Source organism: Phyllostomus discolor, chromosome 4, assembly GCF_004126475.2.
Source record: "Phyllostomus discolor isolate MPI-MPIP mPhyDis1 chromosome 4, mPhyDis1.pri.v3, whole genome shotgun sequence".
Taxonomy (NCBI): Eukaryota; Metazoa; Chordata; class Mammalia; order Chiroptera; family Phyllostomidae; genus Phyllostomus; species Phyllostomus discolor.
The window spans coordinates 109,083,695-109,099,826 of NC_040906.2; the positions used below are offsets into that span (position 1 = coordinate 109,083,695).

The 16,132-nt window shown below is 43.2% G+C and overlaps 1 protein-coding gene across 3 annotated transcripts in view; it reads right to left on the bottom strand.

Moving 5' to 3' along the window:
* Window positions 1-16,132, bottom strand: part of LOC114494212 (peptidyl-prolyl cis-trans isomerase FKBP5) — a 98,551-nt gene that overhangs the window by 24,961 nt on the left and 57,458 nt on the right. For all 3 annotated transcript variants that reach the window (XM_028509139.2, XM_028509140.2, XM_036023998.1), the window contains exons 4-5: window positions 15,945-16,087; window positions 14,898-15,012 (exon numbers count right to left, since the gene is read on the bottom strand). In XM_028509139.2, coding sequence (XP_028364940.1) covers window positions 14,898-15,012; window positions 15,945-16,087 — 258 coding nt within the window. The remainder of the gene's footprint in view (window positions 1-14,897; window positions 15,013-15,944; window positions 16,088-16,132) is intronic.

The following is a 16,132-nucleotide window of genomic DNA, read 5'->3' on the forward strand; positions in this document are numbered from 1 at the left end:
AGGCAATTTTGCCTCCCCTCTTAATTTCCCATCTGTGCCACATTTTTCTAAAATGAGCCAGAACCTTCCCTGGCCAGGTAGAATGTAGTGGGTTTGAGTCTCGGTCAGGGCACACACCTGGGTTGCAGGTTCGATCCCAAGCTGACCCCCACTACAGGAGGCAACCAATAAGTGTTTCACTCTCTGATCAGTGACTCCCTCCTGAAAATCAATAAACATATCCTCAGGTGAGGGTTGTTTTTTTAAAAAAGGACCCAGACTAATTTCACACTTAAACTAGTATTATTTTTAACATTACTACCACTTCAGGGATCTTTCAATATAAATGTATCCAACTACACTGTCATATTCTCAGAATTAGTTTTTTGCTCACTAATGTTTCTTATGCCTTAGCCTTCACTTCTTGACTTTATTTTTCCTGATATTTCAGTATATCCTATAGTAATTCTTTTCTCAAAAAGAGTATTGAGTCTGCATATTCCAGAAAGTTAATTTTTTCCCATATTTAAACGATCATTTGGCTGCGGACAGAAGTCCAGGTGAAAAGTACTCATAGTTAGATACAATTTTCAAAGCATGGTCTTTCAGTATTTAGTTATCACGTGTAACAAGTCTGATGTCATTCCGATTCCTAATCCTTGACAACAGCTTATTCCTACCCAGGAGAATTCAAAATTCTCTTTTAAGCTTTGGAATGAAAGAATTTCCGCAGGATGTCCTGTGTGCTGCTGTCGACTGGGCCTTTCAGTCTCTGCACTGAATGTCTGACTAGATGCCCACTGTCCATCCCTGACACACCATCTTTGTCTTCTAATTTTTCTTTCACCTGACACCTATTTTCTGTTCTGTGTTCTGAGAGATCCTTAACTACCTTTCCAATCACCAATTCAGAATTCTGCAACTTTACATTTTGCATTTCAACCTTTCCTCTGAGTTCTAATTTTGATAAACATACACTTTTTAAAAATATTTTATTGGGACTTCAGGCCAAGATGGAGGCATGGGTGGACGCACTGTGCCTCCTCCCACAACCAAGATAGGGACAACAACTTAGAAACAGAGTAACAACCAGAACTGACAGAAAATTGATCTGAATGGAAGTAGGACAACCAAGAAGTTGAAATAGACCCGTTCAACCAGACCAGTAGGGGTGGAGTCAGGCAGACGGTAGCCTGTCACTGCATGGAGAGCAGAGAACATTGGGACCGGGCGCATAAGGCATCCAGGGCGCACAAGACTGCAATGGGTGGACCCTGAGTGCTCAAGCAGCAGCTGGCAAACCCCAGCCGAGGGGTGGCAACTGGCAGACCCAGTAAGATGGTGGATTGTGAAGCAAGGCACTGTGCGCAACCCAGGATCCCAGAGCTGGGAAATAGATTCTCAGGACATTGACTGAAAACACCTGTGGGGGTTGAGGCGCAGGGAGAGACTCCCAGCCTCACAGGAAAGGTCCTTGGAAAGTCCCACAGCATGCACAAGCCCACCCACACGGGAATTAGCACAAGAGGGGCCCAGATTGCTCAAGGGAAGCAGCAGAAGGTACTGAGGTCCCACGGAGAACAGAGCAAGTGACATTGTTCCCTCTCAACACCACCCTCACATAAAGTGTCACAACACAGCGACTGGGGTGCCCAGCCCTGGTGAACACCTAAGGCTCAGCCCCTCATCCATAACAGGAGCAACCAGACAAAAAAAAGACATGGATCAAACAGAAGACCAAATGAAAGCCCCAGAACCCATCCTTTTAAGCAACCAAGAGATAACCAAATAATCAGGTGCACAGTTAAAAACACTGGTGATCAGGATGCTCAGAGAATTGGTTGATTTTGGTCACAAATTAGATGAAAAATGAAGGCTACAATAAGTAAAATGAAGAAAAATGCACAGAGAACCAATAGTGATAGAAAGAAAGCTGGGTCTCACATCAATGGAGTGGACCAGAAGGAAGAAAGAAATAACCACACAAAAAAGAATGAACAAATAAGAATTCAAAAAAATGAGGAGAGGCTTAGGAACATCTGGGGCATCTTTAAATATTCCAACATCCGAATTATAGGGGTACCAGAAGGAGAAGAGGAAGAGCAACAAGTGGAAAAGTTATTTGAACAAATAATAAAGGGGAACTTCCCCATTCTGGCAAAGGAAATAGACTTCCAGGAAGACCAGGAAGCTCACAGAGTCCCAAACAAGTTGGAACCAAGGAGGAACACACCAAGGCACATCATAATTACATTAGCCAAGGTAAAAATGAAGGAGAGAATTCTAGAAGCAGCAAGAGATAAGGAGACAGTAACCTACAAAGGAGTTCCCATCAGACTATCAGCTGATTTCTCAAAAGAGACCTTACAGGCAAGAAGGGGCTGGAAAGAAGTATTCCAAGTCATGAAAGGCAAGGACCTACATCTTAGATTGTTCTATCCAGCAAAGCTTTCATTTAGAATGGAAGGGCAGATAAAGTGCTTCTCAGATAAGGTCAAGTTAAAGAAGTTCATCATCACCAAGCCCTTATTTTATGAGTTGTTAAAGGGAAAAGAAGATAAAAAATATGTATAGTAAAATGAGTTCATTTTACTATAGTTAAAGGAGTTCATCATCACCAAGCCCTTATTTTATGAGTTGTCTAAGAAAAAGAAGATAAAAAATATGTATAGTAAAATGACAGCAAACTCACAATTATTAACAACCACACCTAAAACAAAAATAAAAGAAACTAAGCAAACAACTAGAACAGGAACAGAACCACAGAAATGGAGATCACATGGAGGGTTAGCAACAGGGAGTGTGAGGGGAAGAGGGGGGAAAAGGTACAGAGAATAAGTAGCATACATGATAGCTAGAAAATAGACAGGGGAGGGCAAGAACAGTATGGGAAATGTAGAAGCTAAAGAACTTATGACACAAGGACATGAACTAAAGGGGGGAATGTGGGTGGGAGAGGGTGTGCAGGGTGGAGGGGAATGAAGGGGAGAAATAGAACAACTGTAATAGCATAATCAATAAAATATTTTAAAAATTTTATTGACTGATTTTAGAGACAGAGAGCAGGGAAAAGAGGGAGAAACATCAATCTGTTGTTCCATTTATTTAAACATTCATTGTCTGCTTTTTGTCCAAGCCCTGACCAGGGATCAAACCCACAACCTTGGCTATTGGGACAACTCCGTAACCAACTCAGCTTCCCAGCCAGAGTGAGAACCACAGTCTGAATTTCCATGAACTTTATCCTCCCTTTCCTTTGTCAAAGAAACTGCTTGTGGGACTTATGAATTTAATATCTATTAAATTTCTCTGAAGATAGTAGTTAGTATTTTAAAAGTCTTCTTCTATTTCTTATCTCACCTTGGTTTTGCTTTCTCATGGTATTTGCTGATGATTCTTTGTTATCAAATCATATTATAGAGGAATGATTAAGCAAGATGAAATGGTTCTAGTTCCCTAGCACAGAACTTCTAAGCAGCTGAATTACAGTGCCGCTGTAGACCTTATCCCAAAGGGGTTCGGATAAGTGAGATCTCTGGGTGAAGGGGCCACAGATATGTCCTGGGCACTTACTATGTGCTGAGCACAGTGTGCACAGGAAGGCTGGGGACACCTTTCCCACTGGTGATGTATGAGACAGCGTTACTTCAGCAGCAAAATATTCAGCATATTTACTGCTGTGCATCCCTGCTGTTTCACTCTCCACCCCACATCTGTTTTAAAAGTTCAAAGATATTTTACATCCTCATCTCTAGCCCAAGTTCTAATATGTAGAATCTTCTGAGGCAGATCCCTTTTTTATTTTAGAAATCTGGCCTTACTGGCTTTAGCCTGGGAGCAAAAATCACAGCCAGACCCTAGGGTGCTAATTCTCACTCCTTGGCTGCAAACTGGAATCATCTAGAGGAGTTAAACCACACACACACACACACACACACACACACACACACACACATAAACACATGCCTGACAACTTGCATTGTTTGAGGTTTGAGACTTTTGTTAAACTGGTCTGGGCTGAAGCCTGGGCATCAGGCCTTTAAAACCTCCCCAGGTAATTCTAAATTCAGCCCAAGCTGAGAACCACCGCAATAGAGGTTACTGGCCCAGCTGTTCCATATTGCTTTGTAACAACCCTGATGATCACCCCACAGCCTACTTTGGCTCCCCTATACCAGCTGACTGTGAGCTTGGAGTTCTGCCCAAGCTTGCCACAAAGAACTGTGTGTACCTCTCTGGAGGTCTTCTCTCCTCCTGTTTTGGGTTGTGTGTGTCCTGACTCTAGTTTCCATCAGTCCAGTTTCATCCACTTTACATATTCCAGAAATTATTCATAATTTCAGATCCACTCCTTGTATTCTCCCTGTTTTCCAGCACTAACAGGGATTCCTTCCTCTCTTTTAAAATCATTCCCCATCTCTCAGTTCAGTGGGATTTCGAGAGGGAAAGCTGGTGAGAGGGAAGGGCACTCCCAATAATCTGAATCCAGAAGATCTGGTTGAAATTTCACATTTGAAAACACTGCCCACCGCCTGCACTGTTTGCATGCGAATGTGGTTGAATGCGCTGTGAGGCCAGAGCACCTGGTGTGCCAGCTCCTGGCGCTGAGTCTCATACACCAGAAGGTGTGAGAGACCAGGAGCCAGGGGAGAGGAGCTGGTGGCGATTCAGAGCTTCTGTCAGACTGGCTTTTCTAAGAAAGGAAAGCTTCAAAGCAGCCATGTAGCCACTACTGGTAATTAAACTAAAGTATGATGAGTAAGAGTCATCATAACAATGCCAATTAGAATAGTTAGAACACAGTGGCTTTTTTAAAATGGAAAAAGTACAGCATTGAATAAAAATTACAAGATGCTCCTCTTAACTGAGGGAAGGAAAAGCACACGGGAGCAGAATCTGAAGACTGAGTAGGCATGAGGATCTTGACAGAGGCCGTAAACCATCAAAATTCCCTTGAGAAACAATAAACCCTGTCAAACTAATGTAGGTTTTGTCTTCTACACAGAAAACAAACAAGCTACCGAAAGAAAGCAAAATACCACCATTCAATAAAAATAAAAGCCTTCTTATTCAGCCCACAGATTTATTCTTCAAGAAACAAACAAAAATCCTCAAGAAACGATTTAGCTACAATTACTATTAAGAAAATATATAATTAATTTGAAGACTGTTATTAAGGACAAAAATAAATTAATCGTGGCTTGCAGGTCAACCCTGGTAGAGCCCAAAAGATTTGCTGATGGAGTGAATGGAGGACATAAGAGAAAGAGGAGTCAAGGATTTCTTTCTTCAATCTATTTAAAGGAACAAAAACATTATATAAACATAATGTAGAAGGTAGGTTGGCTATCTCTTCATTGCTTAGTTGTAATTTTTCTGGAGCTCTGAGCTGTTCTTTCATTTTGGCTGTATTCTTTTGTCTCCCAGCACCTGTGACATAGTAAGGGGCGGAGCCTTGGGAATTCACAGGAGGAGGGGGCAGCAACCCAGTTGACTGTGTTGTGATGCTGCATCTGGGGAAGTGGTCCAAGAGGGAACAGTGCTGCTTGTTCTGCTGTCTGCTGGTTACTTCCTCCACTACCCACAAGGAAATTGTACCCTGCTGGTGCTGATTCCCAAGTGGGTTGGGTTTGTGTATGTTCTAGGACCCTGTGAGTCTCTCCAACGAACTCTCCTGTAAGGCTGGGAGTTTCTCATGCCTCCTCAAGCTTCACAGGTTTTTAACATCAGAGGTTTTGAGGCTTTATTTCCCCACACTGGAGCCCTGGGTTGGCCGGTGTATCTCCCTTCCCAGTTGTTCCTCCTGGTTTATCCCCATGAGCGAATGTGGGAACACCGCCCCAGTCCTCCAGCCCCTGCCTTGCCACGAGTCCTCTCTGCCTCAGCTGCCCGTCTCCACCCCTCCTACCAGTCTGGATGAATGTTTCTTCTTTAACTCCTTGGTTGTTGGAAGTCCACACAGTACAATTTTCTGGCACTACTGGTTATGTTTTGTTTTTAACTTTGTTGTTGTCTTTCTTTTGACTGTGCAAGTAGGCAAAGAGTATGTACCTACACCTCTATCTTTGTATGTTTACATTTTTTAAAAGATTTTATTTATTTTATTTTTAGAAAGGGGGGAAGGGAGGAAGAAAGAGGGAGAGAAACTTCCACGTGTGGTTGCCTCTCCTGGCCTGCAACCCAGGCATGCACCCTGACTAGGAATCGAACCAGTGACCCTTTGGTTCACAGGCTCCCAATCCACTGAGACACACCAGCCAGGGCTATATGTTTACTTAAATTACTTTCTTAAATTACACCATATCAGCCAGCGGCCCTGGGCATGCCCGCCTCAAGCTAGCAGGGTCCGATCCCACATTCCTTCGTACATAAGCTGACAGGAACAACTGTGGAGGGAGAGAGACCACAAAACCCAGGGTTCCAGCTCGGGGAAATAAAGCCTCAAACCTCTGACTAAAAATACCTGTGGGGGTTGAGGCGGCAGGAGAAACTCCCAGCTTCACAGGGCAGTTCCTTGGAGACACCCACAGGGTCCTAGAATATACATAAACCCACCCACCCAGGAATTAGCACCAGAAGGGTACAATTTGCTTGTGGGTAGCAGGGGAAGTGACTGAAAGGGGGCAAGACCTGAGCAAGTGGCATTGTTCCCTTCCAGACCCCTCCCTCACATAAAGCACCACAACGCAGTGATGAGGGATGCCCACCCTGGCTAATCCCTAAGGCTTTGCTCCTTACAACCTAACAGGTACATTGACACAAAGAAATACAGGCCAAAAGAAAGAACAGATCAAATTTCAAAAAACAGAACTAAGAGATGAAGAGATAACCAACCCATCAGATGCAGAGTTTAAAACACTGGTAATCAGGATGCTCACAGAAATGGTTGAGTATGGTCCCAAAATAGAGGGAAAATAAAGGCTATGCAAAGTGAAATAAAGAAAAATATACAAGGAAGCAACAGGGAAGGGAAGGACACCAGGACTCAAGTTAATGATTTGGAGCAGAAGGAAGATAGAAACATTCAACTGGAACAGAAGAAAGACACAAGAATTCAAAAAAGTAAGGCGAGGCTTAGGAACCTCCAGGAAAACTTTAAACATTCCAACATCTGAATCATAGGGGTGCCAGAAGGAGATGAGGAAGAGCAAGGTTCAAAACTTATTTGAACAAATAATGAAGGAGAACTTTCCCAATCTGGCAAAGGGAAAAGACTTCCAGGAAGTCCAGGAAGCTCAGAGTCCCAAACAAGTTGGACCCTAGGAAGCATACCAAGGCACATCATAATTACATTACCCAAGAGTAAGATAAGGAGAGAATCTTAAAAGCAGCAAGAGAAAGGGAGACAGTTACCTACAAAGGAGTTCCCATAGGACTATCAGTTGATTTCTCCAAAGAAACCTTACAGTCAAGAAGGGGTTGAAAAAAGTATTTCAAGTCATGAAAGGCAAGGACCTACATCCAAGAGTACTCCATCCAGCAAAGCTACCATTTAGGATGGAAAGGTAGATAAAGTACTTCCCAGATAAGGTCAAGTTGAAGGAGTTCATCATCACCAAGCCCTTATTATATGAAATGTTAAAGGGACTCATCTAAGAAAAAGATCATCAAAAATACATACAGTAAAATGACAACAAACTCACAACTATCAACAACTGGACTTAAAGAAACAAAAAGAAAGACACAAACAAAAAACAGACAAACTAAGCAAACAACTAGAACAGGAACAGATTCACGGAAATAGAGATCACAAGGAGGTTTCTCAGCTCGGACAGGCCAGGGGGAAAAGGTACAGGGAATAAGGGGCATAAATGGTAGGCATAAAATAGAGAAGGGGAGGTTAAGAACAGTATGGAAAAGGGAGAAGCCAAAAGAACTTATATGTATGACCCATGGACATGAACTGAGGTGAGGGAATGATGGTGGGAGGAGGGTACAAGGAAGAAGGGAATAAAGGAGAGAAAAAAATGGGACAACTGTAATAGCATAATCAATAAAGTGTATTTTAAAAAGTAAACATAAAAAAAAGAGAGTAGGAAAAAGAAGTTAAGTGTCCAGCATGTAGAAGGCACCTTTCTTCCTTCACTGTCACAAAACCCTGTGGGGGGAAGATTAGTATTTCCATTTTATAGACAAGAAAATTACAGGCTCAAGATGGTTAAGTAACTTGTGTAAAGTCATAAAAATATCCAGATTTCAAATACATTCCAAGTGTATTCTTCCCAAAGCCCATGTGGCCCCTCCCCTGACTACTCACTGAAGTGACAGAAACTCTTTGACTCTGTAACCCTGTGTATCTACAGTGACATCACGAATGATGACTGTCTATTGCTCTTTCACTGTAGAACTGGATTTAGTTCTAGGATTCCTACCTGAATTGAACCTAAAAACAGGCAAAGCCGTCGAGTCTGAGAAAACCTCAAGGAGAACAGCGTGACCTCGGTTTCTGACAGGGGCCACGTGTATGTCACCCATCTGCCTCCCACACAGAGCTGACTTCTTTCAAAGAGGGAGAGCAGGACATCTTAACCTTGATAGATAAAATACAGTCTGATAGATTTTCATAAAATTGATTAGTTCCAGAACAACAGAAAGGGCTTTGGGGAGAAAAAGCAAAAATTAACTATTTACTCTGAAATTACCCAGGAAAGTATAACCTAACAAGATGAGAGACAAAAGATTAGTCATTGCCCCTTTTGACATATTTAAAAACAGAGAAAGTAAAATTATACAGATTATTCAAGTCCAGTTTAAAAATTCCATTCATAATATATTATCCTTCTTGCAAAAAGGATGAGCAGATATGAAAAAAATATAGGTATCTGCTCAAATCTGCAAAAGAAATTCAAGAATAAACCAGAAACTAGTAAGACTGGTTACCCACAGGAAGAAACAATGGAGAAAAGGGAACAGGTTACTAAGGATGAGGGAAAAGTAACACTTCTGAGTGTGTCTTGTGTAAAGTTGGCCTCCGTATCTCAGAGCTCTGCCACCGCAGATTCAACCCACAGTGAGTGAAAAATATTGAGGGAAACATACGTTGTTGCCAACATGTACTATGTAGTCAGGTCTATGATGCAAGTGTCTGTACTGAACATGTACAGACTTTTATTTCTGGTCATTATACCATAAACAATGCAGCATAACAACTATTTGTACAGCACTTACTTTGTATCAGGAATTATGAGTAATCTAGAGATGATGTAAAGTATAAGGGAGGGCGTGCATAGGCGATATGCAAGGACCATTTTCTAGAAGGGACTCGAGCGTCAGCAGATTTCACTACCTGCAGGTTCTGGGGTTTCCGGGAGTGGGGTGTGTCCTGGAACCAATCCTCTGTGCATCCTGAGGGATGACTGACTGTAGATAGGAATTTCATGGTAATGTTTCATATATCACAAAAACAAAGGAATACCTGCAATGAGCTAGAGTGTGGAGGGAACCCCAGATGGAAGGTAAGTACAGCAAATGAACCTGACTTTGACAGATGTGCACCCACGCTGAAGGAAGGGAGGAGGAAAAGCACTAACCTAAGACGGAAAACGTGTGTTCAATGGCTGCTACAGGACTGATGACAGAAGCAACTACACACGGATACTTCCTACTTAGGAAATTCATTTTCACAGGGGCATGCCTGAATTGGTAATTCTGGACTATTTTCCTATATATATTATGATTGATCAAATAAACAAATACATTGTGAATGCTGAGAGCCAAGTCTCTCACTCCTGGAGAAAGCAGTCCCCAATAAGCACAGGGAGAGGGGAAGAAGCACCCTGTGGTGTTGAACTGGAACAGGAAGTGTCGGTACGTACTCAGAGTTTTAGTATAAATACAGACTAATGTAGAAATACATACAAAGGTGTACACATGCGTACTGAGGCACATGTACTGTGTTTCCCAGCTCTGTCTGCTAAGAGGTTCTAGAAGCGATAACGTTCCACAGCAGGAGGAAACCCAGCACTCAGACCTCACTTTCTAAATCCCGTCTCCAATAAGACAACTCAGAGCTCCTTGGAAAATGGTGATTCTAGACCCGGAGCAGGGAAACTCCACAGTGGGCCTGGAGCACCGGCGAGGGCCAAAGTGAAAAAGTGCTTAAAACACCATGAAGGGCTTAAAAGGATGCACCAGCCAAGGCGAAGGAGAGCTTCCAAAGGACAAAGGCGGCACAATTTGAGCGGTAAAGCAAGAAGAGTGATGTACAATATTACAGAATAAAATAAACATCCACGGGCCCACACTGATATGAATAAACTGAATAAACAAACAGGCGAAGAGGCAACTCTTAAACACAGAATTCCAACTAAATGTAGAAAAAACAGCAGACATTTAGAAAACAGCATTAGGCAAATATCACACTAATAACTGTGCTAAAGTCAGAGTGTGGAGGTGTTCCACAAAAGAAGATACTTGCATGGTCTCCTAGTGTTTCCCTCCCAGTGAGATACTGAGGAATCACAGAGGGAAAGAGCAGCTGTGCAGTGGGAATCAGGCAGACCTGCCTTCACCCAATGACTAAGAATCATCACCAGCAATGCCTCACCAACACCGTGAACCTCCCGAGAATGAGAAGCGCATGACATAACTTGTGTGGTACTGTCCCAAACATGCGCAACCTCAGTCTAACCACGGGGAACATCACACTGACCCACACTGAGGGATATTCTATAGCACATCCGGCCAGTTGTCTTCCCAAGTGTCCATGTCATGAAGAACGCACGAGACTGATGAACGGACACACCCTGGTGGGGCTGAGGAGACGGGACAACCAAATACAATGTGGGTCCTGAATCTGACCGTGAACCAGAGAAAGGCCATCAGGGTGGCCGTCCGAAACAGTCCAGTAAGATCAGTCGGAAAGTCAACAGTATTGTGTCGTGTTCACTTCCTGACTTTGTAAATGCGCTGCTGATAGGCAAGACGTTAGCGTCAGGGGATATGGGGTGAAGCGTATACAGGAATTCTCTGAACTAGTTTTGCAACTTTTCTGTAAGTCAAAAATTATTTAAAAACAAAAACCTGAAAGAAAAGATTCCCATTGAAATAGTATCAAAAGCATGATTTCATTTAGCCTGCGCTAAAGTTAACTCTGCAAGGGGAGTTTTGTGGTAATGTCCCTAACTTGGAAAGGCTTTCCTTTTAATTTAGTTCACAAAAATCTTCAGTTTTAACATATTATAAATTGTTAAATATGGGGAGTCATTGTATTATAGGAAAAAACTCTACTTTTGTACATGCTCAAAATTTTTCATACTTAAAATTTTAAATACATGTTATACACAAACATTTTAAAGTAAGTGTTTGCTAATGTACCTAAGATCATTTTCTGCCACTTCTATAACTTTCACAAACATTTAGAATTCTATCATAGAACGTTTAGGGCTGGAAGTGTCAGAAACCAAGAGGGCCACCCTCCCTGCATCGCTGTGCAGGGGGGAAGCTGACGCTCAGAGAGGCGACGTCCGGCAGAGCCGGCTGCAGTGGGTCCTGTCTCCTGACTGCTGGTCTCAGGATTTCTTCAACATCACACAGCTGAGCTCATCTTCATTTACTCTAAACCTGCTTGTGAATGATAATTATCTGGATACGTTAACTGTAGTAGCACAGAAACACTATTTATAATTATTTCCAGCTTTTAAGAAAACTAATTTAAGCCCTGGCTGGCATAGCTCAGTGGACTGAGCATGGGTTGCGAACCAAAGTGTCACAGGTTCAATTCCCAGTCAGGGTACATGCCTGGGTTGCAGGCCATGACCCCCAGCAACCGCACACTGATGTTTCTCTCTCTCTCTCTCTCTCTCCCTCCCTTCTCTCTCTAAAAATAAATAAATAAAATCTTTTAAAAAAACTAGAAATAAGGGTCCAAAGCAGTATATACAACATGAGAGATAAGAAAATCAACTATTCCAGTTTGCAGTTTTAAATGAACTCTTTATTTTAAAATCTGCCTTTTATGTAGTTCATGTTGCCATCCTTGTGCTGTGATTTTATTTTGTTAATGGAAGCATTTCTGTTTTCTCACAATTTTTCTGCAGCACTTCAGCTCCTTCAAACCTGTATCCACACAGAAAGCAGGAAGTGAACACTAAATGTGTGTCAGGCATTGCATGATGCTGTAAACAAGGGGAAGACGCTCCTAGTCCTCAAGCACTCGCTGTGTCCTGCAGAAACATGTATGCACTGTGTCCTGCAGAAACACGCATGTGCTGACAACAACACTAACAGCTGGGCACCGTGTGCTGGGCACACCGTGGTGCACATGATGTGCTCTGGGAGGAGGAAGGGTCAGCCACTTCAGTCCTCACAGCAGTGTCCTTACTCCCAACACAGGAAATGAAAAAACAGAAAACCCTCAGGTCACTCAGTAAATGGCAACGCAGATCTCGAACCCAGGTCTCCTGACACAGAGTGGAATGAACACTATCACCCAATGCTGCTCAGACTAAAACGATGAACTGGTTTTTACCTTGATGACAGCCAGTGAGACGCATTTGGGAAACCTGAAGGGCATTACAACCTACTGCTCTGTTAGCAACTCTGCCACTGGCAATTTATACAACTTCTCCAAACTCACTTTTCTCATCCTGGGATAATACATCTTCCTGTAGAAGGGTGTGTGAGAAATACATGAAGAAACATGGATGGCAACTAACACAGTTGTTGACACACCAAGGAGTCTGTAGAGTAAGAATTGCTTGATCGATGGAGTGTTGTTTCATTCATTTTTTTGAGTTTGTAGTACCTGACACATACATGTTGAGTAAATATTTACTAAATAAAATCATTATCAAATAAATATCAAATTTAAAACTATTCTTGAGATACATTCAATATATTTATTTCTATAAACAAATTGTGAGGACTTCCAGCCAAGATGGAGGCATAGGTGGATGCACCGTACCTCCACGCACAACCAGGATAGGGACAACAACAATTTAGAAACAGAATAACATCCAGAAATGACAGAAAATTGATCTGAATAGAAGTCGGATGACCAAGAAGTTGAATTAGACCCATGCATCCAGACCAGTAGGAGGAGCGGAGACAAGCAGCCAGGCACAGGTCGGGGCGCGGAGAACAGAGAGCAGTGGGACCGGCGTGTAAGACATCTGAGGGTACGAAAGGCCTCCGGGGCGCACAGGACCACAGCGGGTGGACCCTGAGTGTGCAGGTGGCAGCTGGCAGACCCTGGCCCAGGAATGGCAACTGACAACCGGCAGACCCAGTGAGGTGGCGATAGTAAAGCAAGGTGGGGCGTGCAACCCAGGATCACAGCGCTGGGAAACAGAGCCTCTGGACACTGACTGAGACATCTGTGGGAACTGAGACGCATGTAGAGACACCATCCTCACGGGGGAGGTCCTTGGAGCATCCCAGGGTGTGCACAAGCCCACCCACACGGAAATTGGCACCAGAAGGGCCCAGTTTGCTTGGGGGAAGCAGCAGAGGAGACTGAGGTCCCACGGAGAATGGAGCTAGTGCCATTGTTCCCTCTCGACCCCGCCCCCACATACAACATCACAACCCAGAGACTGGGGTGACCTGCCTTGGTGAACATCTAAGGCTCTGCCACTTACTGTAACAGGTGCGACCAGACCTCCCCCCCCCAAAAAAGGATGGCTCAAATAGAAGAACAAATCAAAGCCCCAGAACTCATACTTTTAAGCAACTAAGAGAGAGATAGCTAACCCATCAGATGCAGTTCAAAACACTAGAGATCAGGATGCTCACAGAATTGGTTAATTTTGGTCGCAAATTAGATGAACATATGCAGGCTACAATTAGAGAAATGAAGAAAAATGCAAAGGAAACCAAAAGTGACGGGAAGGGAACTGGGACTCAAAACAATAGAGTGGACCAGAAGAAAGAAACAACCAAACAGGAAAGAATGGAGAAATAAGAATTCAAAAAAACGAGGAGAAGCTTAGGAACCTCTAGGACATCTTTAAACGTTCCGACATCCGAATTACAGGGGTACCAGGAGAAGAGGAAGAGTCAGAAATTGAAAACTTATTTGAACAAATAATAAAGGAGAACTTCCCCATTCTGGCAAAGGAAATAGACTTCCAGGAAGACCAGGAAGCTCAGAGAGTCCCAAACAAGTTGGACCCAAGGAGGAACACACCAAGGCACATCATAATTACATTAGCCAAGGTAAAAATGAAGGAGAGAATTCTAGAAGCAGCAAGAGATAAGGAGACAGTAACCTACAAAGGAGTTCCCATCAGACTATCAGCTGATTTCTCAAAAGAGACCTTACAGGCAAGAAGGGGCTGGAAAGAAGTATTCCAAGTCATGAAAGGCAAGGACCTACATCTCAGATTGTTCTATCCAGCAAAGCTTTCATTTAGAATGGAAGGGCAGATAAAGTGCTTCTCAGATAAGGTCAAATGAAAGGAGTTCATCATCACCAAGCCCTTATTTTATGAAATGTTAAAGGGACTTATCTAAGAAAAGAAGATAAAAAAAAACATGTATAGTAAAATGAGAGCAAACTCACAATTATTAACAACCACACCTAAAACAAAAACAAAGGAAACTAAGCAAACAACTAGAACAGGAACAGAACCACAGAAAGGGAGATCACATGTAGGGTTAGCAACAGGGGAGTGGGAGGGGGAGAGAGGGGGAAAAGGTACAGAGAATAAGTAGTATAGATGGTAGGTAGAAAATAGACAGGAGCGGGCAAGAACAGTATGGGAAATGTAGGAGCTAAAGAACTTATGACACATGGACATGAACTAAAGGGGGGGAATGTGGGTGGGAGAGGATGTGCAGGGTGGAGGAGAGTGAAGGGGGGAATAGGACAACTGTAATAGCATAATCAATAAAATATATTAAAAAAAACAAATTGTAAGAAATCTCCAATTCAGCCCAGCTTCTGAGGACCAGTTCCCTCCCCCAGCAGTGCTTACTTTCCACGGTGGCTCCTTCGTTGGGTAACGAGTAGCCCTGTCCTTTCTGTTTGATTCTTCGGATGATGCCTCCATCTCCCAATAAATCTTCTCCTTTGAAATCAAGGAGCTCGATCTAGGAAGGGAGGAGATTTGGCCGAGAAAAGATCAAACACAGCTGACTGAACATACTTAAAGGCAAGGGCAACGAATTCTCATTTTACAAAATAAAACTCTTTTCTATATTGATCTCTGCATCTTAGTTGTTGGAAGGGTGGGAGAAAAAGAACACTGCACTTGTCGGCCCCTGGAAAGCACCTCCAGGCACTGACCGCGTCTGGGACCACATCCCGTGGGGAGCAGGGCCAAGCCAGCTGGGGAACACTGGGAGGACGGCCTGGTGGGAGCAAAGCCAGAGCTCCCAAGTGCAGGCCCAACACTGGTGAATATTCTGTCCCACTTGAGAGACCACCACTTCCCCCACTTGGATCCACGGAATTCCCATCTTCACATGTGAGACTAAATCCTATGAAATCAGGCCTGTAACCTCATTGGGGTGTTTTTACCTTGCTATGCTGTTTCAAGAATTTCCTCCCCCAATTTAAAAATCAGGTTTGGCCAAATATGTGTAATTCTACACATGAAAAACAACATATTCTCACCTGCTACAGTGGCCAATGAGATCTGTGACAGTTGTAAACTTTTATATGAAAACACCTTAAAGCTTGATACAGTCCTACTTCAACATTTACTCCCCACGTTCCCATCCTGTCTTCTGTCAACACTAATATGCCACACTCACACCACTCCCCCGAACCTTTCCTCCTAAGCTGCTCATTTGTTTGTTTGTTTGATATGACCTTTTTCTGCCACAGACACATTTATGAGAAAGCACTGTCATGCACACCTTGTGTTTGTGGGAAACAATTCAAGAAGCCGAGCTCCAAAATAAATAAATGGGATCTCATTCTCAACAGCAAGCTTAGCTCCTGCTCCACTGCCTCTTGCTCCAGAACCAGCATTACAGCAGAGCTGATGCTCACAGGGCAGCATCATGCACATACTTGCCTCAAAAAAGAGAGTTGCATTTGAGGGAATTCTGGGAACACTGCCAGCCGAGCCATATCCATATTCTGGTTTGCACAGTAAGTGGCACACTTCTCCTTTTTTCATGGTAGCCACCCCAATGTCCCATCCCTTGATGACTTGGCCTAAGAAAAAGGAAAAGGTGAGAGGCTGAAACCACCGTTATGTTA